We start from the raw sequence: 27233 nt of genomic DNA, 5'->3' as shown, positions 1-27233 counted from the left end.
AATCCTGTTATTTTGGCCAAAAATGACCTCTCTAAAAATCATTTTTCTAATATTTTTGTTGGAATTGCCCGAAAACTACCCAAATGTTTGAAAATATCTACTTCAAACATTGTAGCATGTCAATACGATTCCCTCGAACAAGAAACACTGTTGGATAACTTGTTTTTACCATATCGTTGTATTTGAGCATCAGTTTAGTTTCATTTGACCCAATCACACCCCCTCTAATAGGTGAGATTGGGTCATTTTTCAAACTATTGGCATTTAAGGTAGTGTTCATCTAAATCCACCATATTTTGGGAAAATGTTAGTAAACTACCTAAAAACAAATCTACGTTGAAAGTTTTTCGATGTTATTTAAATTGTTTTTGTTTTTAAGAAATTACGAGAGGTGTATCGTTTTTTGACCCATAGTCACCCCCACTGACGGTATTACTATCCGTGTGCAATACCAATTTTGTATTCTTTCTGCGTTACATTTCAGTTTATTGAGGAGTTACGTTTTGTAACGGTATAAGAAAATTTTAGATGCTCTAGTTTTACTTAAGAACCCTTAACTCTTCATCGATAAATTTTTTACACAATTTGAACCATCTTCACATTCTTGTCTCGATTTTTCAATTAAAAAAGTATTTGTTTTTTTTTTAAAGATTATTTGAGACATTGATTGCCATTTTGAAAATAAAAATTATGACAAAATTGATTCAAGGTTAGACAATCCGATAATGAACAAGGAAGACAATATGCAAACAGATGTTTTAAAAGAGTAATTTTGTTCACAGTCTGAACTAAAAAACCATCTTTTAGTATTTTGTACTAAAACATTCGAATCAAAATAGAAAACAACTAACAATTCACATCAAATGCGCATGACTGAGGTCACTTCAAATTTTACTCAAAAGCTCACTTGCTGTTACAAACTCGAGACGATCGGACGCATTGTTTCTGTTTAGAGTTTAGTTTGAAATAACCTCTAAAATATTCGGATATTATTCTACAAAACTGTGCAAAAGGTGTTACACTAGGATTATAACACCCGCAAAGTGCTTATAGAGTCGTGAAATTTTCCTTATTTTACCATAGAAAAAAAAGGGACAAATTACCATCAATGAAACACTGTAAAAGTGGCCGGTTGCCACGGCAACCGATAAACATAACATCGAGCAGAACACCCGTTTTGTTGGGCAGTCAGTGAAGACATGACCGCAAATGTATTTCCGATATCGTCGCGAGTGTCACTAATGGGTGGTAGTTGAGGGTGTTACCAAATAGTCGCTGCCTGCAGTCTTAAGACGTAGAACACGCACTCCGATCTTATCTGCTGGGGGAGTTCAAAGTGTGCAGTGTGCTGCAAGACTCCGGGCCGTAATATCGGTAATTGCCATCGTTCAGGCAGCCAGCCAGCCAGGCCAGGTGTGTAAGGAAAGCAGTGCGTGTAAAGTTTTGCAAAATCGTGGGAAATTGGATAACAACGAGTTGTGTGTTACTTTTGGACCTCCTCCGAGAGAGACTCTGGCCGAGATGGCCTCAATCGGATTGGGCCGCGTAATTGACCCTTTTTCTGCATCGCCGTTTTGCTAATTAAAACACTTCTTCGACACGGGTGGTAGTTAAGAAAGGGTAAATACTGCATTTAAACATAGGTTGTGGTCGTGAAAAAAAGCTTCTGATTGGAGCTCTTCATTTGTGGGATGGATGAGTTGTAGTTTGCGATCCAATTACACTGTGTAAACCAGTTCGAGCGCTTTTGCAGCAGCAGGTTTTTTTTTTTAAATCCATTCATTTAGTTTATACAAAATAATCAATTTCGGCCACGTCTGCAAAACCCATGTGAACGAATAGTAAACTCAAATGAACCTCTTTCGTACATTAAACTACTTTTTATATTTTCAAATTTCTTTTCATTAAGCACTCTTTAAGAGAAAATTGAATATAAAGAGTTTTTCTTCTTTTCTTCACGGGAGAATGGTGACTCATCGAGCAAAATCTTAAATTAGGCGTATCTAGAGTTTTTTTTATGAAAGGGTTCAAAAAGCTATTGTGTTTCATATGTTAATAGGACCTTTTTTTTAAAAAAAAACCTAAATATGTATCTGCAAATGTTATATCCTGCAACAGAACTGTGCAAGGCTGATACATAGCATAGGGAAATGAACTGAATTCAATTTAAAAGGCATTCTTTATAATCATTTTTAGCATGTTTGAGATGATTCTAATAAATTTGTGAATTTAGTTGATTTTTCGATGTACAAAACCGCAATTTTTTTGCAAGTTTTTTTTGATGATATCTTATTTTTTGAAAATTTTATGATTGCATATCCACTGTACGGATGTATAATGCATTTTGCAATGAATTATTTTATTCAAATTTTGATGTTCTGGCTAGACATTCAAATGATAATATACCTCTCCCCCCCTCAACCTCGCCCAGAGTCGAGGGACAAAAACTTTGTGAAATATTTGCATCTACCTTATAACTAAAAAAAAACACTTATTGCATTGAATTTGCTAGTAATTCTCCAAAATTTTGCTATTGTTTAAGATTTAGATCTTGTATTTTTGGATTTAGAATCCTTTTGCGTCATTAGTTACAAGGTGTCGATATTCGAAAATTTGTTTCTTGGTACCGTCAGCGGGGGTGACTATGGGTCAAAAAACGATACACCTCTCGCAATTTCTTAATAACAAAAACAATTTAAATAACATCGAAAATCTTTCAACGTAGGTTTGTTCTTAGATAGTTTACTATCATTTTCCCAAAATATGGTGGATTTTGATGAACACTACATTAAATGTCAATAGTATGAAAAATTGACCCAATCTCACCCTTTAGAGGGGGTGACATTGGGTCAAATGAAACTAAACTGATGCTCAAATACAACGATATGGTAAAAACAAGTCATCCAACAGTGTTTTGACATAGGACTATGTCTCTACTTACTATATTGGGGGGCCAGTTCAGAAATTCGATCCAAAGCGTCACTTTTAAGCGTTAAAAAAGGGGACATTTTGAACGCTTATATCTTTTTTCCCTGTGAATCAATCCAGATGGTTGGACCACCAATCGAAAGAGGAAGACTTCAGCTATTGTTTAACTACATAGATAGTCTGACTAAACATAGTTAAAGCACTTAAAACATGCAATCAAAATGAGTAATTTTTCAGTACAAATCGGACAGATGACCAATCAGAGCGAGCGTATGCATTCGAGACCGCGCCCCTTTTGTGTCGTTCTCCGGCTGTGCCGCTATTTAAGCAGAAAATTTCGCAAAAGCAAGTCACATTGGAACGAGCACTCGAACTGTGCACGTCGGGCCGACGCGGAGCAGCAGCAGCAGCGGCCAATAGAAGAAGAGGACCAGCAATCAGAAGGAAGAACCACCGGTAGCAGAAGGAGGAAATTCGAGCGAAGCGGACGGCGTGGAAGTCGCTATGATGCGGCGGTTCTCATGAAAAATGGCCAATTTGACAGTGGTGAAAAAAAAGCTGGAGTGGCCGGTGCCCTCGAAGAAGGTTCCCCCGGGGCCTGGGGGGACATTTACAGAAACATACGAGTTGTGGCAATATGGGTATCAAAATTCATGGTTTTGACGTAGACTTACGTCTTTGTCGAAGGTACTGGGGTGTCATTCCAAAAAACCCGGGCCGAAGGCCCTGGATTACTGCGTCATCCGTCAAACGCTTATATCTTCCTTCCCTCTAAACGAATCGACACGATTTATGTTCCATTCGATTCGAAAATTATTCAGCAATTTGCTATAAAACTTTCATTGTTGGCAAAATAGTTTAACTATTGAAACAATTGAATGTTTTAAAATGTTTTCAAAATGCACAGATTTTGCAAGCAAAATGAGCGCTTCCCACTCACGGACGGGAATGTCAAGTACCTATTTTGAGGGGAAAATCATCCGAGCAACGCGACCGAGTGTCGGTCGCGAAAAAGGAGGGGAAGTAGCGGGCCGAAAGGCTACATAAAAACGCGCGCCAGAGCCCATTCTATCATTCACGTCTCAGACGTCGGACCGGCAGCAGCAGCAGCAGGAAAGCTCAGCCCAGAGCAGCAGGAGAGACCAGAGCAGCAGGAGAAAGGGACCAGAACTGGAAAAGAAGCGCGCATTGCCTTCTCATCGTCACCGTCAGCTAGTTGCCTCTCGATGGCCGGACCGTTTGGATCTTTCGTGGTTGCCGTGGTTTTGAGTTGCCTCACTCCCCGTCCCTCGTCCCACCCGGGACGAGGCATCAACGAGATGAGGCGCGCGCCTGCTGCCTTCCGCTGAAGAGCCTCTTGTGGGTCAAGCCGTGGTTGTGAAACAACAACTAGCTCGTCGCATTCGCGGCGAGCGCTTCTGAAAGAATTGCGTCGTGTCCAATTCCAAACTGTTGAAAGAGTTGCCCTCATCCCTCGTTCCACCCGGCAGCGAGCTAATTTCAATTTAAATTTCAGGAACAAATGTTGGTCTTCGGGGGCGACGGAATGCACAGCTTTCTGAGGCTGCTCTCGCCCCCAATGGTCGGACCGTTTGGATCTTTCGTGGTAAGGGGTGAGGATTTCCCAACTCTTTGGAGTTGCCCACTCCCCGTCCCTCGTCCCACCCGGGACGAGGCAGCAACAGGATGAGGCACGCGCCTGCTGCCGTCTCACCAAACAGTTGCCTCTCGTGGGTCAAGCCGTGGTTGTGAAACAATCAGGAAGGGGGTGAAGACTTCCCAACTCTTCGGAGTTGCCTCGCTCCCCGTCTCTCGTCCCACCCGTGATGAGTCGGTGAAATGCCTTTCAGGAACTAGTGTTGGTCTTCGGGGGTGACGGATTGCACAGCTTTCTGAACCCCTCTCTCCCCCACATTATGGTACCAAACTTTCATTCGATTCGCGAAAAAATCGTTTTTCTCCTCCATTCGATGTTTCCATTGCTTAAATAAGGCTTTCTAGTCAAAGATTTACCAACACATTCAAAGTATGGTTACATGACAGTTAAGTTGACTGGAGTGTTTAAGTTCTGTTTTGTCGGGGGGTCCATCTCCCATTTACGATCTTATTCCGTTAATGTATTTTTTATTAGCTAGCTAATTCTTCAAAAATAAGATATGGAAAACTCAATGTCCACATCTCAAAACATTACGTTGTCTACGCCATTTCGGTTATGTCTGTGACATAACTACTTTGACTTTTTGATACTGAACATAATAATGGCCATTTTGACAGTAGTGGCCAAAACCGGAAGTGGCCGGTGCCCTCAAAGAAGTTCCCCCGGGGCCTGGGGGGACATTTACAGAAACATACGAGTTGTGGCAATATGGGTATCAAAATTCATGGTTTTTGATACTGAACATAATAATGGCCATTGCGACAGTAGTGGCCAAAACCTGGAGTGGCCGGTGCCCTCAAAGAAGGTTCCCCCGGGGCCTGGGGGGACGTTTACAGAAACATACGAGTTGTGGCAATATGGGTATCAAAATTCATGGTTTTTGATACTGAACATAATAATGGCCATTTCGACAGTAGTGGCCACAACCTGGAGTGGCCGGTGCCCTCAAAGAAGGTTCCTCCGGGGCCTGGGGGGACATTTACAGAAACATACGAGTTGTGGCAATATGGGTATCAAAATTCATGGTTTTTGATACTGAACATAATAATGGCCATTTCGACAGTAGTGGCCAAAACCGGAAGTGGCCGGTGCCCTCAAAGAAGGTTCCCCCGGGGCCTGGGGGGACATTTACAGAAACTTACGAGTTGTGGCAATATGGGTATCAAAATTCATGGTTTTTGATACTGAACATGAAAATTGACATTTCGACCGTAGTGGCCACAACCTGGAGTTGCCGGTGCCCTCATGGAAGGTTCACCTTGGGAGAACATTTATGACAATTTTGCCGACAAATCTATAAAACAAAATAAAATAATGTTATTTCAGATTTCACTAGCAATCCAAAAACACATTCATATTGTTTGGTCCTATGTCTTTCGGTTATGTCTCCGACATACCATCTTGAACTTTTTTTGTTCGAGGGAATCGTATTGACACGCTACAATGTTTGAAGTGGAGATTTTCAAACATTTGGGTAGTTTTCGAGCAATTCTAACAAAAATATTAGAAAAATGATTTTTCGAGTGTCATTTTTGGCCAAAAACGTACCCCAACTTTAGACAGCTGCCAAAATAACAGGATTTGTGCTAGAAACGAGATTTTTTCAGCGAAGTCATCTTAAGATGTCCCCTACACAACCCTTTTAACAGAATTCAGTTTCATTGAAAAGAACCTGAGAAATGGTAAAATCCGTAAAAAATCACGGTGATCCAATCTCACCCTCCAGACCCAATGTCACCCCACTGACGGTAGTAAAATGTTCGGATCGATTTGATGATTGGTAAAGGAATGTTCGAAAAAAATGGGTATGTACACAAAAAACAAGTAGCAATCCTTACTACCAACTACCCTCGATAAAGCAAATGGCCTATCGAACACTGCTCAGCGATGTTCACCAAGAAGAGAGCGACAATAACGACGGTAGCAAGAAGGTTGAGAGAGCGAAAAGAAGAACTAGATTAGAGGCGTGGTTGTGCGATCAAATCTACAGCTGAACACTACTTTGGTGTCTTGGGACAACTAGAATCCCAAGGATCACGGTGGCTTAAGGGTAGAGTACCCCGCTAGAGACGTGGGTGGTACGGGTTCGAATCCCGTCTGTGATCTGGTGATTTTTTTCGCTTCTTAACCACTTGATACTACCAGTTGTCGTTTTTCTTCGAATATCGTCTTCCAAGCAAAAAACAAACATTCCCGATTTTTTGTTTCATTTTTATCACAAGAAGTTGAATCTCAAAATAAGTATTTATTGATTTCCGAGATTCTTTTATTTGTTTTAGGGGACAAAAAGACATCTTTTTAGAGTTTAGTTTAGTCACAGTTTTATTGTTTGCATACATGATCGAAATGCACAAACTCGCGACACATACACAAAATGCACTTACAAAACACACACTACAAAGGTAAAAAAACACTCAATTTGCGAACCTTGTAAAATTTCAACAAAAGCTTAAATTCGCCCGAAGGATAAATGTGCATTATGCATCAATGCTAGACTTTTCGAATGCGAATGACACGTTTACCTTCATGCTGAAAGTATCATTCATTACCCAATGCTAAGAATAGCGCAAAAAGGGTGTTGGAAAGCCACTCACCAATACATAAACAATGCTAAAACATTGAAATAATGGCCACCATGCTACCCAGCGAGCATGGTGGAGCATAAATTGTATAGAATGAGCCAGCGAAAAGGAACAGAGGGAAAAACATGTTTCCCATAAAGCAAACGAGGTCACTAATCCTTTCCACCCTCCTGCCATTGCACCCGCCTTTAGCTTCTTTTTTCCAAGTTTTATCGGTCCTCACGCAAACGGAAATGATGTGGAAAGTCATCCCCTGGTGAAAATGTAAATGCGCCGCCAGCACTGCTGACTTGCAGCCAGGTGGTGGAAATTTACAATCGAAGGGTGGAGGGAAGGAGGTCTACACGAATCAATGCGTTCAGCTGTAGAAGAGTTGTTGAGGGTGAGTTACAGTTGACTTGCTGTCAGTGGAACAGTTCTTGTTCAAGGTAAAGTTTGTAATTTAGGGTATTTTAACCATTAGTGGACCCCTTAGTAGAGCCGAAGCACATTTTTCACAAATATTCAATATTTTAAGCACTTTTTCATACCCCTTTGTACAAAACAATGAAATCTGAAGTCTTTTGAACAATTTTGATTATTTGTTTCATCATTTATTTGTTTTTGAGCAGAAAAATAGCCATTTGAAAAAAAAGTTTTTTTGCCTTGTTATGGACCCCCTTTTCCTATAGTGGACCCGGGTCCATAATCCGATTGTGGACCCGGGTCCACTATAGGCAAACTGTTATTTTTATACCAAATTTAACCGATATTTGATATTTTGATGCATGGTGTAGGTCTAATGATAGATATGATGAATAAAGGATGGATTTTGTTCACTTTTCATTATAAAAAAATATGTTTTGTTAACAAATTTGGCTTTAAACAACAAAAAACCTAACAGACATTTAAAAACATTTATTTCCGAAAAAGATCAGAGAAAACGTTTCAAAAACCACTATAAACATAAAAATAATTTAAAAAAAGTAATCTTGATGCAAAATTTTTCCATATTAATTACATAAATGGTTGACCGAAACTAAATAATAGATTTGTTTACAGTTGCTGATAAAATCACGCATGTTTATTTAAAAAAATGTGTTGTTATTGATTTATTATTATAAAATATCATTTCAAACTGCATTTATGATGCTTCAGTTAAGTACAATCAACTATAGTTTTGATTAATTATAAATTTTTACGGCTTCAGCATTTTTGGTACTTTTAACATGAAAACCGCTATATTTATACTCATAATTGAAAAAATATGCGTTTAAGTTGATTACAACAAGCATTCTTTGTATGTTTAAGAGAAACTTTTGCTTAAATACACAGTTTTCTTTTTTTTGTAAGTTAAATTAACAGGGGTCCACTTTTGGCAAAGTTTGGATTTTCGTTGTCCTATATTGGACCCCCCTAATTTTTGCTCGAAAATGAGCAGTTCTTCGTTTTATTTTAGTAAAGTTACTTAAACTTACATTATTTCGACTTGCTGAAGTTAAATAGTAAGTCAAAAAATGATTGGATGATTAATTCAATCATAAAATATAAATGCAGTTTTGTTGTGAAAATGCTAGTGGCCATGGCTGATTTCAGATGTCGAACTCAAAACACTTATTTTGGTGAAAAGGACAATTCAATGTCAGTCAACATTGTTTTAAATGATGCTGAACATGCCAAATAAAAGATTTGTAGACAACAACACGCTTGAAATTGTGATTTTATTGAATTTTTCATCAAAAACCCTTCAGAGGGTCCACTATAGGAAAGGGGTCCACTAATGGATAACGTACCCTACATGGCTGCAGTGTTTTTAAGATCGTTAAGTTGTGAAGGAATAAATTATGGAATATTGATTTGAACACTTGAATTCCTTGTAACGATGCCAAGACTTAACGTCAGGGTTTCCAGAAAAAAATCCTTGGGCTTCATAGCCTGGATACTATTTTTTGTGAAGTATATGCTTAAAAAAGCAATAATACCAACACGGTGAGTGAAGATAATCATGTGATAATGTGACTGTTTTGAGTCAGGAAAACAAATTCACAACATATTATACAGGAGCAATTCTCTGAGATTTCGGTCATTCGGTTTTTTTCTGTATTTTTTTAATCCGGCTGAAACTTTTTTGGTGCCTATTGTATGCTCAAAAAGCCATTTTGCATCATTAGTTTGTCCATATAATTTTCCATACAAATTTGGCAGCTGTCCATAGAAAAATGATATGTGAAAATTCAAAAATCTCTATCTTTTGAAGGAATTTTTTATCGATTTGGTGTCTTCGGCAAAATTGTAGGTGTGGATATGGACAACACTGAAAAAAAATGTTACACGGTAAAATTGTTTTGGTGATTTTTAATTTCACTTTTTGTCACTAAAACTTGATTTGCAAAAAACACTATTTATAATTTTAATTAATAATATAATAAATGCCAACTTTTCAGAAATTTCCAGAGTGGGCAAAAAATCTTTGACCAAGTTGTAATTTTTTGAATTAATACAATTTTTTTCTCAAAATCGAAATATTGATCGCAATTTTTTTTCATTTTCATTTTTCGATGTTAAATTGAATTTGCAATCAAAAAGTACTTCAGTGAAATTCTGATAAAGTGCGCCGTTTTCAAGTTATAGCCATTTTTATGTAACTGTTTTTCAAAATAGTCGCAGTTATTAGTTTTTTTTTTAAATAAGTGCCCATGTTTTCCCACTTTTGAAAAACTGAGAAAATTCTCTTATTCGGACTTTGTTGATACGACCCTTAGTTGCTGAGATATTTCCATGCAAAGGGTTAAAACAAGAAAATTGATGTTTTCTAAGTCCCACCCAAACAACCCACCATTTTCTAATGTCGATATCTCAGCACTGCCCACCATTGAAAAAACGGCTAATATCCACTTTTGGCAAAAACGAGATATTAGCACCAGGTGGTAGAGGACGTTCCAACGCATCTTCTGGAACTTGAATTTTACTGAAATAGTGCCTAGACTTGGCTGCCGATGCGAAAAACCAAACGGCTAATATGCCACTCTTATGGGAAATTACCTTGACGGAGATTTTGTGTCAAGCACTAAAACGCGTTTTTCTCGGAATACTTGATTTGGCATAATAGCCGAATTTTCAATTATGGGCAGAGCAATCCTTCAAAGAGACAGATTTCACATATCATTTTTGTATGGACAGCTGCCAAATTTGTATGGAAAATTATATGGACAAACTAATGATGCAAAATGGCTTTTTTGGGCATACCGAAGGCACTAAAAAAGTTTTTCAGCTGGATTAAAAAAATACAAAAATTAAAATTAAAGAAAAAAGACCGATTCCGTAGAGAACTGCTCACAGATGAAAACAAATTTTATTTCTAGAATATTTAAAAGAAAAAGCGCAAAATTTGCGCATTTCTTGAAATATGTTGCAAAGTATTAAATGATGGTCACAATTTATTTAATCCGTTCAAAATCTGGCTTCAGACTATCGAGCTCTTGATTGATTTTATGAAAGTTGGGTGCCCCGTAGGACTTCATCATGCCATAAATAAATTTATTTTTGCGGGATGATATATTATAGTGATTCCTTCACGTTTGATATAATTTCTGTCATTGTTTTGGGGAAAAGTTTTTAATGTATTGTATACAAATCTACATCAAAGGGCCAAGGTACCACAAATGCTTCAATTGCGTTGCAAAAAATGGTTGTTTGACGATTTAAAAAACAAAAATAAATAAATCCTGCTTTAACATTTCTGCAAACGCCTGGTTTGAATTTAATTGATCACCAAAATTAAAAACTTAACTAAAGCAAAAAAGCAAGAAAATCAGGAACTTGCGTCCTTTTGAGAATCAAGATCCTTTTTTTTCTGCTGAAACTTTTCATGAATTAGATTTAGGTGCTGGGATTAGTAACTATGTAGTTATTTAAATTTCCTGTTGATGAGCTACTTTATTATCATTTTAATTAGTCATTATCACGTACTTTAGGTGTTCAAAACAAATAATAAACAACAAATATTATTCGTTCATACAAGACTACAGAATAACGTTCAATCGATTGTAGCTTGTCATAACAGACTAAATATGTAATTTGACCTTGAGACGGTAACATTGACACTGGATGTGTTCGTGGGTGAGTGTCTAGATTTTGGGAAATTGGATTCATAGTGCCAGCTTTCCACCCACCACCACTCCGAGCATCGTGAATAATTGAGTATGTGAAAGCCATCCGCGTGTGAAACACAAATAGTGTTGACGAACTGTTATTGGCTTTTTAAGTGAAGAAAATTTTGTTTTATGTATCATGTAGAGAAATTTGAAAAAAGAGAAGTACATTTTTTTAAAGAAATTTTTAAAATAGTAACTCAAGTCCTCAGCTACTTCTGTCAGTTTTCTCTCCTCAGACCAAGAAACCCAGTAATTTCGCAATTGCATGTTCCGATCAAATTGAACATCTAAATTGATTCTTGTGGTAATCAATGACCTTATAGATGCATCGTAAATAGATGTTATTTAGTGGGGGAGGATTCACCCTTAGCTGGTTTGCACAGACAGAAGATCGATACTCATTTTGTGACACATGTGTTTACATTTCCACTGAGTCCACCCCGTGTAGAGTGAACTTAAATTTTCAGAGCAGAGACAGTGGGTGGGTGCGATAGAAAAGTGTACGGCCGTTGCCACCCCTTGGACGTCATGAATAAAACATTTGACGGCAGATGTCATAGACAGTTGAACCTATGGATCGGTTTCGGGTGGATATGAACAAGGGTCTAAACTAAGCGTAGTGATTAGTTATAAACACATGGATTGTTGGTTGTTTACGGTTCATGGCCATGCAGATTGTGATGACAAGAATACTAAAAGGGATTGATCGTTGAAATTTTGTTTGATTTTCAATTGCACGTATAAATAATGTATGTATTTCTAGTAATATTTTCCTATTCAAACCTAATTCCTGCCAAGTTTTTCTTCTTTGGTGGGATGTTGTTACTTTTTTGCTTTGTTTTTTTTTATATTTTCTTAAAAAAATGTTTACCTTTAAGAAACTTTTTTATTGCGTTCCTTCAAAGCAAAATATGATAACTGTGCAAAATAATTAAAAAATAATTTGTTTTTGCTTGCCAGACAAGAATTTGTTATAATTATTATTTGTTATTTCATTATTCATAAATTGAAACCGAGATTAACTAGGTTTGAAATAATAAGTGACTAGCAAACACACATTTACCTACATTTTTGAAGGAGTGTAAAAATCAGATTTGTACCTCAAACATCAATTTTGAAAACATATTAAACAAAGTGATATTTTTTTTCAAATAAATGTTGAAAAGTTTTACTTTTCAGCACTAAAATGTACACTAAAAAGTTGAACTGTTCCGTACTTGTTTTGTAAAGTAATACTTTTCAACGCATGTTTTGAAAAGTTATACTTTTCTCATTGTTTTTTTTGACTGTGGTTTTTGATTATATCACTAAACACATGAACATTTTACTCCCAATTCAATTCAAAGAATATTTTTTTCGGAATTGCAAAAAAATGTTGTATGGAACTTGAACTTGTCGTGTTCTTCCAACTCGACGAACCTCGTTGGACAACTCGTGCAGGGAAAAATATTTGTTGAAACTTGGGCCGATGCAAATATTTTTCAAAGTTTTTGTCCCTCGGCTCTGGCCAGGGCATTACAAGCCATAGTCTCAACATTTGAATGCAGAAAGTGTTTTAAAATGCATTTTACACTAGTTAAATTGTTTTGCAATCATTAGAAAATAAAAGATTTGACGAAAACATAAAAATAATAGCAAAAGAAAAACTATTTGCGATTCTCGATGTCTGTGTGTGTGTATGTGTGTGTGTATGTGTGTGTATGTATGTATGTGACCAAAATTCTCACTGAGTTTTCTCAGCACTGGCTGAACCGATTTTGACCAAACCAGTTGCATTCAACTTGGTTTAGGGTCCCATACATCGCTATTGAATTGTTTGAAGTTTCGATAAGTAGTTCAAAAGTTATGTATAAAAATGTGTTTTCTTAAATATCCGGATCTCAATTATATGCATGTAAACGATGTCCGGATCCATCATCCGACCCATCGTTGGTTAGGTAATTGAAAGGGCTTTCCAATGAGTCCAAAACATTGAAGATCTGGCAACCCTGTCTCGAGTTATTACCACATAAGTGATATTTATGTACTTTTTTGAAGCCGGATCTCACTTAAATGTGTGTAAACGATGTCCTGATCCATCATCCGACCCATCGTTGGTTAAGTAATTGAAAGGGCTTTCCAATGAGTCCAAAACATTGATGATCTGGCAACCCTGTCTCGAGTTATTACCACATAAGTGATATTTATGTACTTTTTTGAAGCCGGATATCACTTAAATGTATGTAAACGATGTCCTGATCCATCATCCGACCCATCGTTGGTTAGATAATTGAAAGGGCTTTCCAATGAGTCAAAAACATTGAAGATCTGGCAACCCTGTCTCGAGTTATTACCACATAAGTGATATTTATGTACTTTTTTGAAGCCGGATCTCACTTAAATGTATGTAAACTATGTCCGGATCCATCATCCAACCCATCGTTGGTTAGGTAATTAAAAGGGCTTTCCAATGAGTCAAAAAAATTGAAGATCTGGCAACCCTGTCTCGTGTTATTACCACTTCAGTGAAATTTATGTACTTTTTTGAAGCCGGATCTCACTTAAATGTATGTAAACTATGTCCGGATCCATCATCCGACCCATCGTTGGTTAGGCAATTGAAAGGCCTTTTCAATGAGTCCAAAACATTGCAGATCTGGCAACCCTGTCTCGAGTTATTGCCACATAAGTGATATTTATGCACTTTTTTGAAGCCGGATCCCACTTAAATGTATGTAAACGATGTCCGGATACATCATCCGACCCATTGTAGGTTAGGCAATTGAAAGGGCTTTCCAATGAGTCCAAAACATTGAAGATCTGGCAACCCTGTCTCGAGTTATTACCACTTCAGTGAAATTTATGTACTTTTTTGAAGCCGGATCTCACTTAAATGTATGTAAACGATGTCCGGATCCATCATCCGACCCATCGTTAGTTAGATAATTGAAAGGGCTTTCCAATGAGTCGAAAACATTGAAGATCTGACAACCCTGTCTCGTGTTATGACCACTTAGTGAAATTTATGTACTTTTTGAAACCGGATCTCACTTAAATGTATGTAAACTATGTCCGGATCCATCATCCGACCAATCGTTGCTTAGGCAATTGAAAGGGCTTTCCAAAGAGTCCAAATCATTGAAGATCTGGCAACCCTGTCTCGAGTTATTACCACATAAGTGATATTTATGTACTTTTTTGAAGCCGGATCTCACTTAAATGTGTGTAAACGATGTCCTGATCCATCATCCGACCCATCGTTGGTTAGGTAATTGAAAGGGCTTTCCAATGAGTCCAAAACATTGATGATCTGGCAACCCTGTCTCGAGTTATTACCACATAAGTGATATTTATGTACTTTTTTGAAGCCGGATATCACTTAAATGTATGTAAACGATGTCCTGATCCATCATCCGACCCATCGTTGGTTAGATAATTGAAAGGGCTTTCCAATGAGTCAAAAACATTGAAGATCTGGCAACCCTGTCTCGAGTTATTACCACATAAGTGATATTTATGTACTTTTTTGAAGCCGGATCTCACTTAAATGTGTGTAAACGATGTCCTGATCCATCATCCGACCCATCGTTGGTTAGGTAATTGAAAGTGCTTTCCAATGAGTCCAAAACATTGATGATCTGGCAACCCTGTCTCGAGTTATTACCACATAAGTGATATTTATGTACTTTTTTGAAGCCGGATATCACTTAAATGTATGTAAACGATGTCCTGATCCATCATCCGACCCATCGTTGGTTAGATAATTGAAAGGGCTTTCCAATGAGTCAAAAACATTGAAGATCTGGCAACCCTGTCTCGAGTTATTACCACATAAGTGATATTTATGTACTTTTTTGAAGCCGGATCTCACTTAAATGTATGTAAACTATGTCCGGATCCATCATCCAACCCATCGTTGGTTAGGTAATTAAAAGGGCTTTCCAATGAGTCAAAAAAAATGAAGATCTGGCAACCCTGTCTCGTGTTATTACCACTTCAGTGAAATTTATGTACTTTTTTGAAGCCGGATCTCACTTAAATGTATGTAAACTATGTCCGGATCCATCATCCGACCAATCGTTGCTTAGGCAATTGAAAGGGCTTTCCAAAGAGTCCAAATCATTGAAGATCTGGCAACCCTGTCTCGAGTTATTACCACATAAGTGATATTTATGTACTTTTTTGAAGCCGGATCTCACTTAAATGTATGTAAACGATGTCCGGATCCATCATCCGACCCATCGTTGGTTAGGCAATTGAAAGGGCTTTCCAAAGAGTCCAAATCATTGAAGATCTGGCAACCCTGTCTCGAGTTATTACCACATAAGTGATATTTATGTACTTTTTTGAAGCCGGATCTCACTTAAATGTATGTAAACGATGTCCGGATCCATCATCCGACCCATCGTTGATTAGGTTATTGAAAAGGCTTTCCAATGAGTCAAAAACATTGAAGATCTGGCAACCCTGTCTCGAGTTATTACCACTTCAGTGAAATTTATGTACTTTTTTGAAGCCGGATCTCACTTAAATGTTTGTAAACGATGTCCGGATCCATCATCCGACCAATCGTTGGTTAGGCAATTGAAAGGGCTTTTCAAAGAGTCCAAAACATTGAAGATCTGGCAACCCTGTCTCGAGTTATTACCACACATCGAAGATCTGGCAACCCTGTCTCGAGTTATGACCACTTAATTGATATTTATGTACTTTTTTGAAGCCGGATCTCAATTAAATGTATGCAAACGGTTGCCGGATCCATCATCCGACCCATCGTTGGTTAGGTAATCGAAAGACCTTTCCAACGAGTCCACAACATTGAAGATCTGGCAACCCTGTCTCGAGTTATGACCACTTAAGATATATCAGTGTACTTATTTTTTCTGGATCTAAAAAAATAGCTGAAATATGTGTCAAAACCACTCATATTACCCATTGCTGGTAAAAAGTGAGGAAGGCATCAACCACAGAGGTGGATTAAGTTAGTTTTTTATATGGAAAAGTAGGCCATTGCGTCTCTCCCGAAGGACAGACAAAGTTAATAGTTTCACAGCGCAATTGCAAAGCAAATGCGGTTCTGAAATCCCCTTTTTTAGTACTGTTTAGACTCGATTATCCAAAGGTTTGTATGGGATTTCGCATAATCGAATCACGGACAAAAACATTATTTTTCGTTTTTTTTTCTTTCCATTGATTTTAATATCTAGGGGAAATATACCCTTTCTAATCAAACACCTATCTTCGTCATATGAAGAGTTTGATGCTCGATTAAAGCTCCAAAAATACTATTTAGGCTGTAAACTTACCAGCAACAGCACCGCCTCGAGTAAGCACGCAAATGTATGCCATTTACTGGCCAAAAAGATTAAATTTAATGCACTTTTGATCATAATTTCCATTTTGCGAGACCATTTCTCATCATTTTGGTGGCACACACATCCACACGCAAGATTAGAGGTTAACTGCTTAACGAAAGTCGCCATCAATAACGTTTAACTTGCGCTAACGATTTCAAAGCGCTTAAGATATAAAATTGCTTCCAACTACTGGCAACATGTTCTTTTGACCGTTACTTAGTCACTCACTTGAAAAATAATCCCGAAACATGTAAATAATTAGCAAGCGCCATAAAAAACAAACGCGCTAAGTCTTTTGACGTTTCAATTTTGACCATCCTTTCTAATCGAAGGCTAAAGAAAACCGAGCGAGAAGCGAAGGCAAATAAAGAACAAAGGGTGGCCACCAACACCACCAGCAGCGCTTGTGGTGTTGCCAGGAAACTTTCTCTATAAATGCTACTTTTCGTGAGTGTTCGCTCAAAATTTCATCAATTTTGGCAGCACGAAGCAGACCCAAACGAGCGTTGGAAGAAAAAAAGAACTTAGCTGAAAATACAAAAATGGGCGTGGCCCAATGCACACGACTGATTAGAATGCGTTTTTGAAATATTTTTTTAAAATGCTTGTAAAAGAAATAGCATAACTTTTTATAAAAGTGAAAATAAACAGAAATGTTCACAAAAAGTTGCTCTACTCGTTGGTGTACTTGGTTTTACTGAATTTCAAGGAACACTCCAGATTATCCAGCATCATTCAAACAAGACCGCTTATTAGGCTTAAAATGGGTTTATTTCCCCTATTTGAGTTCTGCGACCCCATTTCATTCAAATTTGAAAAAAATGCATTTTTTCAACATTTTTTCACCGAAGTGGACTGTCTGGACTGTAAAACTTTTTTACTTACGCAAAAACCGAAACAGTGTTGAAAAGTAATGTTAAATATGTGCTGAAAATTTTTCGGGCAACGAGCTTTTTTAGCTTGCCAACAATGCCAAGAAAAGGCAAATGCTCGTTTGGATACGTCGAATTCCTCTTCAGTCGTGAAAATATTTATTTCTCGGAACAAGGGCTGATAAGTTTTCTTTTCAACATTGAAAGGGGTGCTGAAAAATTGAAATTTTCAATGAACTTTTATGACTCGACAAATATACAAATTCTTTGTTGACTTCAACCCTGTACCCCTTACAACCCACTAATTTAAATGTAACTCAAGTTCTCGCATAACCACTTTTCTGGGTTTTCTTTTTCTTCCTCACAGGCGTCTTGATCGATAAGGTGGGAAAAGCTCGCCACCCTCTCATTTACAACCCCTCCGGAAAACCGCCAGGCCACACGGAAAGAGGTTGCAAAACGAACCGAAAGGACATTCGGACGACTGTGGCCTCGTTTGAGGGCAGCTCACCTGCCTGGCTCAGCCATAGATGCCGGTGAATAATAGAGGCTACGTCTGGAACGTCCAAAAGTGGGCTCCCGGAGACATCTGCGCCGGTGACTGATGAATATTAATGACCTCACCGCAACCTGGGGGTTCGAAGTGTTTTGTTCATTCAGGTGAAACGGAAGAGGGAGGGGTCTCAAAACGTGGGTAAGGGTATTGCCGTTTGACATGCAACCTCGTTGCATGCTTTTCCGAAGAGTGTCACGACCTGTGTGAGAAAAACTTTACCTTGTGTCGTAGTGCAACGAAAGTCAGTAAGAGGGAGGAAAAACTTTTGCAACGTAAAGCCACCACAAAGACAGGAAGTTCCTTCAGTGCGGAAAATGTAGAACTTTTAAGGACAACGAAAAAACTGCAGCTGGAAAAGAAGAACAGAAAAAAGAGGAAAAAGAAACTTTCGCCATGAATCGATACCTTACGTTAAGCCAGCTTGGCGATGGGACCTACGGTACGGTTGTCCTTGGTCAACGCAAAGACACCGGCGAGAAGGTCGCCATCAAGCGGATGAAGCGGAAGTACTACTCCTGGGAGGAAGCCATGAATCTTCGGGAGGTGAAGGTGAGTTTCTTGCTCGGTTTGTTTGTTTGAGGCCACAGGGCCAATTTATGGTAATTTCAATGCGCGCTTGGTGCAGTTTTTATGGCTTCCGGATGTACGGGAAATTGTCGTGAAGGCTCGTGGTTTGTCATTCAACAGCTGCAGAGAAACATATTATGCAAGAATGTAGGACAAAATATGAAATTATTGTGTTTTTATTATTACTCACATGAATTTTTAAATCAACCATGAAGTTTCGTCTATCCATCATATATTGTATTCTGGTAAAGGGGTTACATACATGTAGAAAATCACAAAATTTCATATTACAGAAAATTTACTGAATCCACTAAAAGGATGATTTTTAATCACTCTTGAAAATTTCATGAAGATATTACATGATTGAACTGAGTTAGAGACGACTTTAAGATCAACATTTTGCCGTGCGCAAAGTGGACTGTCAAATTTTTTGAGCGTTTTTCTCGAAACACCGAATTTATTTACGAGTGCCACGATATCTCGAGATGGGATGGACCAAATTGGCTAAAATTTGGGGTGAAGACTCTCAAGACATATTCCGTGTGCATGACGAAGCCTGATTTTGAAATATTCCTTTTTTTAAATACAAAAATCAAAATCTGAGGATTTTTTATATGAAATACACAAATATTGTTTTATCTTAAAAAAAAGTTTTTTTGCAAATCACCTTCATGCACTCAAGACCGGTTTAACGAGTCTTCACCAAAATGTTGAGCCGATTTGGTCAAGGCAGTGTTAAGATATCGTGGCACCCGTTTTTTGAAACTGCTAACTTCAAATAGCTATATGTCGGCAAAGATACAACCAAATGTCTTCAAATTTGTTTCGATGATAGATGAAAATGTATATTTTAATGCCCTGAAAACAGATTTAAATAAAATTAATCTGACTTTTTTGTCGATTTACATGTATGTAACTCCTTATATAGTATTTTTGTTACTTGTTAAAGACGAGATAAATTCACAAAAGGACTTTATTATTTATGCTTTTAATTTGGGTTTTGAGTTTCAACATTGATATTTTGACAGATACTGCCACAAAACTGATTTTACCAGGCTGGTACAATTTTTATTTAAAATTTTGGTCACCCTCTCCTTCAAGGTGAACTTGTAAAATCAGGGGGGGGGGGGAGGAATATTTTTTTCAAAATCCTCAAAATTTGTAAAGAAATTTAAGTGCAATCAGTTGAAATCAATTTAAAATGCATTCCCCTGCGTTTAGAATAATTTTTTGCATGTTTGGTTTGATTTAAAAATCTTTAGATTTTTTGAAAGCTTTGGATGTGAAGTATCACAAAAAATGTTTTATTTTGCTAAAATTTTTGTTTTATTTTTATTTTAGATGAATAGTTTGCTAGAAATTCATTTTGTTGTTTATACTAACTAGTTCTAAAAAACTTTGGAGAATCTCGAGAAAAAATATCAAGAAGAGTGACGGGCTAGAATGACGTAATTTGTTTTGTTTTATGGAAAATTTCAGGTCATTTTAGGGTATTAAAAGGTATTTGAGCAATTATTTACGAAATCGGATTTTTTTTGAAATTTTTATTTTTGTATTTTTTAATCCGGCTGAAACTTTTTCTGTGCCTCTGATTTGCCCAAAGAAGCCATTTTGCATCATTAGTTTGTCCATATAATTTTCCATACAAAATTGGCAGCTGTCCATACAAAAATGATGTAGGGTAGGGTAGTCATCAATGAGACACTTTTGGTTTTTAAACTTCAACGATTTTTGTATTTTTTTCATTAGCATATTTTAAAGAACTTTTTGTTGCATTTTCTTTCTTTTAGTTTTTTCTAACATTGACCAAAATATGAGATCGATCTGACGTCTACAGTCAGAGTTATTCAACTGTCTCATTGTAGACGCACTTGGCAGGAACAATGAGACAGCTGGGGAACAATGAGACACTCTACAAAAATCGATACTTTTCTAGTAAAACATCATGCTTTTATATTGTTTCATTGCAGGTGACTTGCTTTGAATATTTTCAAGCAATTTTGTCAACATGAAACTTCAATTTACAAAAGTTATACTAAAAAGTATTTAAATTTTGTAAAATCCATATATTTTATCAAATAACTTTATATTTTTGGTTAAATGAAGCAATTATGGCAGACGTGTATCTAGTAGACACACCTTTCCCCCAAATATGAGCCTGATTGATTGAAACTACGTCTTGTGAGAGCCATTTTATCATTGTTCCCCGTGTCTCATTGATGACTACTCTACCCTAAAAATCATACAAAAATATGTGTCTTTTGAAGGAATTCTTTTGATCGTTTTGTGTCTCCGGCATAGTTGTAGGTATGGATAAAGACACCACTGAAAAAAAGGAAAAACAGTAAATAATTTGTGTTTTTTAATTTAATTTTTTGTTACTAAAACTTGATTTGCAGTAAAAATCCTATTTTTATTTTTTTCCATTTTAAGATATATTTTAGAGGACATCAAATTTTCAAAAATTTCCAGGTTTTGCAGAAAATCTTTGACCGAGTTATGCATTTTTGAATCAATACAGATTTAAAAAATCGAAATATTGGTCGCAAAAAATTTTCAACATCATTTTTCGATGTAAATAAAAAATAAAATGTAATAAAATATTGATATATTTTTCTTTTTTGAACTTTGTCGATACGTGAGGCAGTGTTAGCCGCACAAACTGGCGTTCAGTTAGCACGAAGCGATGTTTTGATGATGTTTTTTCCATCGCTGATGGAGATTGATAATTTTTTTAGCGACTTTTATTCCACAACTTTTTAGAAGCGTTATTTTTCTCAGAATGAATCAAGTTATGATTTTTCTTCGATCTCTTTTTGATTTCTATTTTCAAATAAAATTAATAACAAAATAAACTATTTTAATAGATGTGCTTCTTGCAATTGAAGCTTGTCCTGAAAAAAGTTAAAATTTCTTACTTGTACTAACTCTAGTTTCCACACTTTATTCCCCCACAGTCCCTGAAGAAGCTCTCGCACGCCAACGTGGTGAAGCTGAAGGAGGTCATTCGGGAAAACGACGTGCTGTACTTTGTGTTCGAGTACATGCAGGAAAACCTGTACCAGCTGATCAAGGACCGCGAGACGCACTTCCCGGAGTCGACGATAAGACTGATCCTGCAACAGATCCTGACGGGACTGGCGTTCATGCACCGGCACGGGTTCTTCCACCGGGACCTGAAGCCGGAAAATGTGCTGTGCTGCGGGCCGGAGCTGGTCAAAATTGCCGACTTTGGGCTAGCGCGGGAGATCCGGTCGCGGCCACCCTACACGGATTACGTGTCCACGCGGTGGTAAGAAACGGTGACGTAGATTTTTGTAATTAGCAGCTTATTTTGGGTTATTGCGTGCTGCTTTCTTAAGCTTTTGTTTGCGTGTTGGCTGGCATTTGGGATTCGTTCTGTGAAAGGAGGTCTAAATTTAACGCAAAGAAATTGATTTGTGTACTGGGTTGAAGGCGGAATCAATTATCGACTTCTAAGAAGATTGTGACGAGCGAGTCGGAGAAATTGTGATTTGTTTTTAATTGTATTTATGTTCTGCTGCAATTTTCTCCCTTAATATGAACCGCAAACAACAATGGCACAGTAAACAACAATTAGCTGCACGAATAACTGTAAGGAGGATGTCGGCACCGAATTGTACTAAACACGTATTTCCAACGTTTCATTCTCGTTCGTCACGTGACCCAGGTATCGTGCACCGGAAGTGCTGCTCCACTCGACCCGCTATGGCAGTGCCATCGATATGTGGGCCGTGGGCTGTATCATGTCTGAGCTTTACACGTTTCGGCCGTTGTTCCCGGGCTCTAGCGAAGTGGACCAGCTGTTCAAGATCTGCTCCGTCCTAGGAACGCCGGATAAGGTGAGGAGGATCTCAAGGGATATCGCTAACAATACTCAAACAATCTTTTTGTTTAAACTTGTAGCTCGACTGGCCCGAGGGACATAAGCTTGCGTCTTCGATACAGTTCCGGTTTCCCGAGTGTCCAAAGATACCGCTGGAGTCGCTGGTGACGCGAGCGGGAACGTCTGCAATACAGCTGCTTGAGGATTCCCTTCAATGGGACCCGGAGAAGCGACCTACGGCGCAACAATCGCTGAAGTACCCGTACTTCAGTTCGTTGAAGCAGCGATCGGCGGCAAGTGTGGTGACCAACGGGAATACTCAGCTACCGCAGCTTCAGCAGAACGGCAACGGAGTTCCCAGTGCCAGGATATCAATCGTAGACGTTGCTCAGCTGGAGAACGGTTCAATCAACAACAGGTTCAGTGTAAATCCGGCCATCGGAAGTGGTGCACTCAATAGCAATAACAACGGAAGTGTCTACAAATCGTTGAGTAATAGTGACCTGAACGAGATCAATTCTATGCTAAGTATTTCGCGACTTTCTCAGAATCCTCCGGTCGAGAAACGTGCTTCGCTGGACAACGGCAAGCTCGGAGACAGTGCCAGAAGTAACGGACGATTCCAGAGTGGGATCAACTACAGTGTGCTAAACGAAATGCTCAACAACTACAATCTGGGTCATCAAGGCCATCGGCTTAACCGGAACAATAGCATTACGAAATCAATCACCGATCAAAGTGATAGTGGAGTTAACGACAACGGAAGCTCCGGGGTTAGTTATTCCATCGTGAAACCGGCCGTGGTGAAGATCGACGACAAGCCCACGGAAGTGTACGTTGGCCGGAAAGAAAAAGTGAACGACATATTTGTGGCGCGAAACTTGGTGGACAATGTGGCGAAGATCACTCGAGCAGTGGACAGTGACGACTCGAGCTACGTCAACAGCAGTGGGTTCTACCTGCATAAACAAAACGGTAACGCGGACTTTGGGAACGCTGTCTTCAACGAAAGTTTCCTAAACGACTCCAAGGTGTACAACGCGTTCTCGAAACAACCGGTGCTGCTGACTCGCAAAACAGACGAAGAAATCAGGCTGAACAAGGCGAAAAATCCATCCCTGAACCGCGGCCTCCAAAGTCACTTCAGTCGCAGTTGGGAACCAGTCAAGGGGAATAGTTTCGAGGATGATCTGGAGGACATTTTAGGGTACCCAAAACCTTATTCAAACACACTATCCAAGTTTACTAACCATGTCAACCTTTTTCAGGAGCAAAGTAAAATCGTCCAAGAAAACTGGCAACGAGTTCAAGCTTGAGGATCTGTTCGGGACGGTGTCGTTTTCAAAAGATTCCGGCCCCTCCAAATACCCGAACACGGTTCCGTTTGCCAAGGGATCGATGAAGAACAACGGGCTCACGGACATCTACGACAACTCGGACGCGAAGCCGTCGCACTCGAGTGCGAACATCGCGCCGCGGCGGAAAAATCAGCAGCAGGTGTTTGTGTCGAACAACAGGTAAATAAATCGACTTATGTAACAGTAGTACTACGATATAAATATAGTGTTAATTTAATTAAGATGCCAAATCTAATGAATATAATTTTAAAAGTGGATTAATTTACGAATCAAATAAAATAATGATAAATTTGTTTTTGACTCATTTTCATTACACGATTCCCAGTAAACTTTGAGCCTCCTTCTCTATACTCAAGAGGGCAAAATTAAATCATTAGTACGTATATTAGGATGTAACAAAAATGACTTTTTGGCGGGCATTAATGGGCGGGCAAATATGAGCTTGATTGGACGTAACAGGAGCTGGCGCTCCGCCATTCAATTTTAAATGGGATTTAACCCGCAAGAAAAGATTTTTTCAAAAATGTCGCTTTTTGAGGCATTTTGGCCACTGAAGCGTTTATTTTCAACATCATTGACGTGTAGGCCAGATCCTTGCGCATCTTTTGGTATATATAACATTGAAATTTGGAGCATCCTGAAGCTCGGTACAGGCCTTCAAAGTTTGGCATTTTTTCGAAAAATCGACCCCAGCAAAATCAATTGGCGTCTAGGGCGTCGCGAGGCGCGACGCATATCTTTTTTGCCGGGACTTTGAAGGCCTGTACAGATGCGCAAGGATCTGGCCTACACGCCAATGATGATGAAAATAAACGCTTCAGTGGCCAAAATGCCTCAAAAAGCGACATTTTGGAAAAATCTTTTTTTGCGGGTTAAATCCCATTTAAAATTGAAGGGCGGAGCGCCAGCTCCTGTTGCGTCCAATCAAGCTCATATTTTGGATTTGAGCTTAGTATGCCCACCGGAACAAACCCTTGAATGCCCGCCAAAAAAACATTTTTGTTACATCCTTTCTTATATACAATTCTCTATAACTTTGCCAACAGTTGGCAGTTACTGTTTATTAGTGTGGTCCAATTTGTTCTTGGGTGTTTCAAAAGACGAAAGATGTTATTTTCTTGCGTATCAAAAGTAAGTTTACTGTTTACACTGTTTCACCTTAACGTCCAGAAAATCACCTTTATACTTTATATCTTGAAAATTTAGTTCTGAATGAAAAATTGAGAAATTTATTTTGACAGTTTAGTAACAAGAAATGGCAGTAATTTTTAAACTATTTTTTTACTTTTTATGAATAAAAATAGTTTTTTTCGGAATTTTGAGCACGCCATCAAATCGGCGTTAAAAAGTCCCTGTTGTTTCGAGCTACAAATCACTAAAAAACGTGTCTTAGTAAGAATCCAGAAAATTGTAAGGGGTTGTACCACACCACCGTCACGAGATATCGAAAAATGTACCTCGGATTCGTGACCAAAATAACCCCTTAGAGAAAAGTTTCGCAAAAATCGAGAAGGGTTGGGGTAACTTTCCCGATTTCATGTGAGTTGGTGGAGAATTACCCAAAGGGAAAACCCAATCAATCAAACATCCTTAGAAGTTTTTGGAGAAGACTTTCAAGTTATGTTCCGTGTAAATGACGAAGTCGGATTTTAAAATTTCCTTGAAAAAAATATATTAACCTTGTACTTACGTGTTTCTGAAAAATCATACAATCGTTTACATGGACAAAAACACAGTTCTCTCCTTGATTTTGATATTTTGAAAATATTTCTATTCAAAATATTGAAAAATACCCAAGTATTCATATTAGACTTTGAAAATCGAACAAATAGTGACCAAGATATCTTTTGTTACAAAATCAAGACTATTTGGAAAACACACAATAAATTCTATTTTTCTAAATTAGCAATGTTCCATCTTTGGAAAATTGTACAATTTTTTCAGTTGTCTGATTTGTTTTTCCAGATTTGGGCAAATATGGACACTTTTTTAAAAATCAAGAATATATTTTGAAAGCATTTTACCATCATTTGAAAGTGGCTCATTTTATTTTAAAAAAATCGCACTTTTCAATTGCGATTTACATTTTGATTTTAAAATGGTCTCTATGAAACAATAATGAATACATTTTTTGTTAGTTTTTGGAAAATCAATGATTCTTAAAAATGTTATATCCATACTTATCTGTGGCTCATTAGATGTTTGTTTTTGGTATACATAAAAACATCATAAAAATCAAGTTGTGGTTTTTGGGTATTTCGATTAGTGTGTAAAAAAGTAGATTTAAAAAGTTGAATTTGTTCTAAATTATTTATTTTTGAATTATTCTCATTATAACCTCAACTTTGCTGAAGCAAATTGATAAAAACAATCCGTTCTCTGGTTTTTGCATATAATTTTTGTTTGGACATTTTTCGAATTTGTAAGGAGACTTGTATAGACGAATCAATGTAAAATGCCTTTTTTTGGTCATAGGGATGCCCTTAAAAAATTTCAGCCTAATTAAAAAAAATACAAATAAAATCAATTTCCTGCCTGATATTTAAATATTTTTAATTAGTTTCGGATAAAACAGACACAGAACAACAAAAATAATGTATCGCTTTCAAATTTATTAGCGTGTTGTTGCTCTAGTTGACGGTTTCTAAAATCTTAAATACCAAATCATTCTGAATATCCACACGTCAGGAGCAGCTTTTTGAACACTCTCAAAGCATATTTTATGAATGTCTGCCAAAATAGTATTGACGATTGATTTGAAATAAACTCTTTGGTTGAAAGTTTTAAAAGTTCCCTAAATGTTTCAGACAAATGATAAAATGCCGGACAATTATTTCTCGTTGTTCACTGTAACAAATATTTACTTAATACATATCTTTAAAATTCTTAACCATCGTCCACATAATTCGTTTCTTTTAAAGTTTTTCAACAAACAAAGAATTCAACGGGGTCAACGCTGCGTTCAAACTGTTTCCATGGGAGGATGTTCCCAGGAATGCACCAGAAAAGAAGCAATGGGTCCCCGATAGTGGTAAGCAGTCTTTGCACCTAACCTTACCGTAGCCCAATTGACTTGTACGCTGTATTTTATTTTTAGGTGTCCTGACGTACGTCGGTCCCGGTGGTGACGGCAAGGGACGACCCGACTGGGCCGCCAAGTACCTTAGCAAGTAGTTGCTTGCACTTGCATAGAGCTTATTTTAAGGAAGGTTAGATGCTAAGTTGTTACTACCAGCAGTGTATAGAACCAAAACAATCTGTGATAGATCTCGATGAATGTAACATAATGATCATTTTGAGTTGAATTGCGTTAGCGTACACGATAAGTGGATGAATTATTGTCTAGTAGTTTGTACAGTAAATGAGCAGTAATAAACGTTACATCAATGTTCTAGAA

At 37.8% G+C, this 27233-nt stretch overlaps 1 protein-coding gene across 2 annotated transcripts; it reads left to right on the top strand.

The window, feature by feature from the left end:
• Window positions 1-919: 919 nt before the first annotated feature.
• On the top strand, window positions 920-27233 carry LOC6046731 (cyclin-dependent kinase F-4). 2 transcript variants are annotated; one of them, XM_038251208.1, is made up of 8 exons: window positions 920-1413; window positions 17876-18613; window positions 21589-21923; window positions 22323-22494; window positions 22559-23685; window positions 23747-23995; window positions 26758-26867; window positions 26934-27233. In XM_038251208.1, exons 2-8 carry the CDS (start codon window positions 18458-18460, stop codon window positions 27008-27010), a joined length of 2226 nt encoding a protein of 741 aa, XP_038107136.1. In that variant the 5' UTR covers window positions 920-1413; window positions 17876-18457; the 3' UTR covers window positions 27011-27233. The 2 variants fall into 2 exon arrangements, with proteins under 2 accessions (XP_038107136.1, XP_038107137.1); XM_038251209.1 differs by lacking the exon at window positions 920-1413 and adding an exon at window positions 1462-1620.

Source organism: Culex quinquefasciatus, chromosome 2 (assembly GCF_015732765.1).
Source record: "Culex quinquefasciatus strain JHB chromosome 2, VPISU_Cqui_1.0_pri_paternal, whole genome shotgun sequence".
Lineage (NCBI taxonomy): Eukaryota > Metazoa > Arthropoda > Insecta > Diptera > Culicidae > Culex > Culex quinquefasciatus.
Note: the sequence above shows the minus strand (reverse complement) of the source record. Positions and strands in the feature narration are given on the sequence as shown.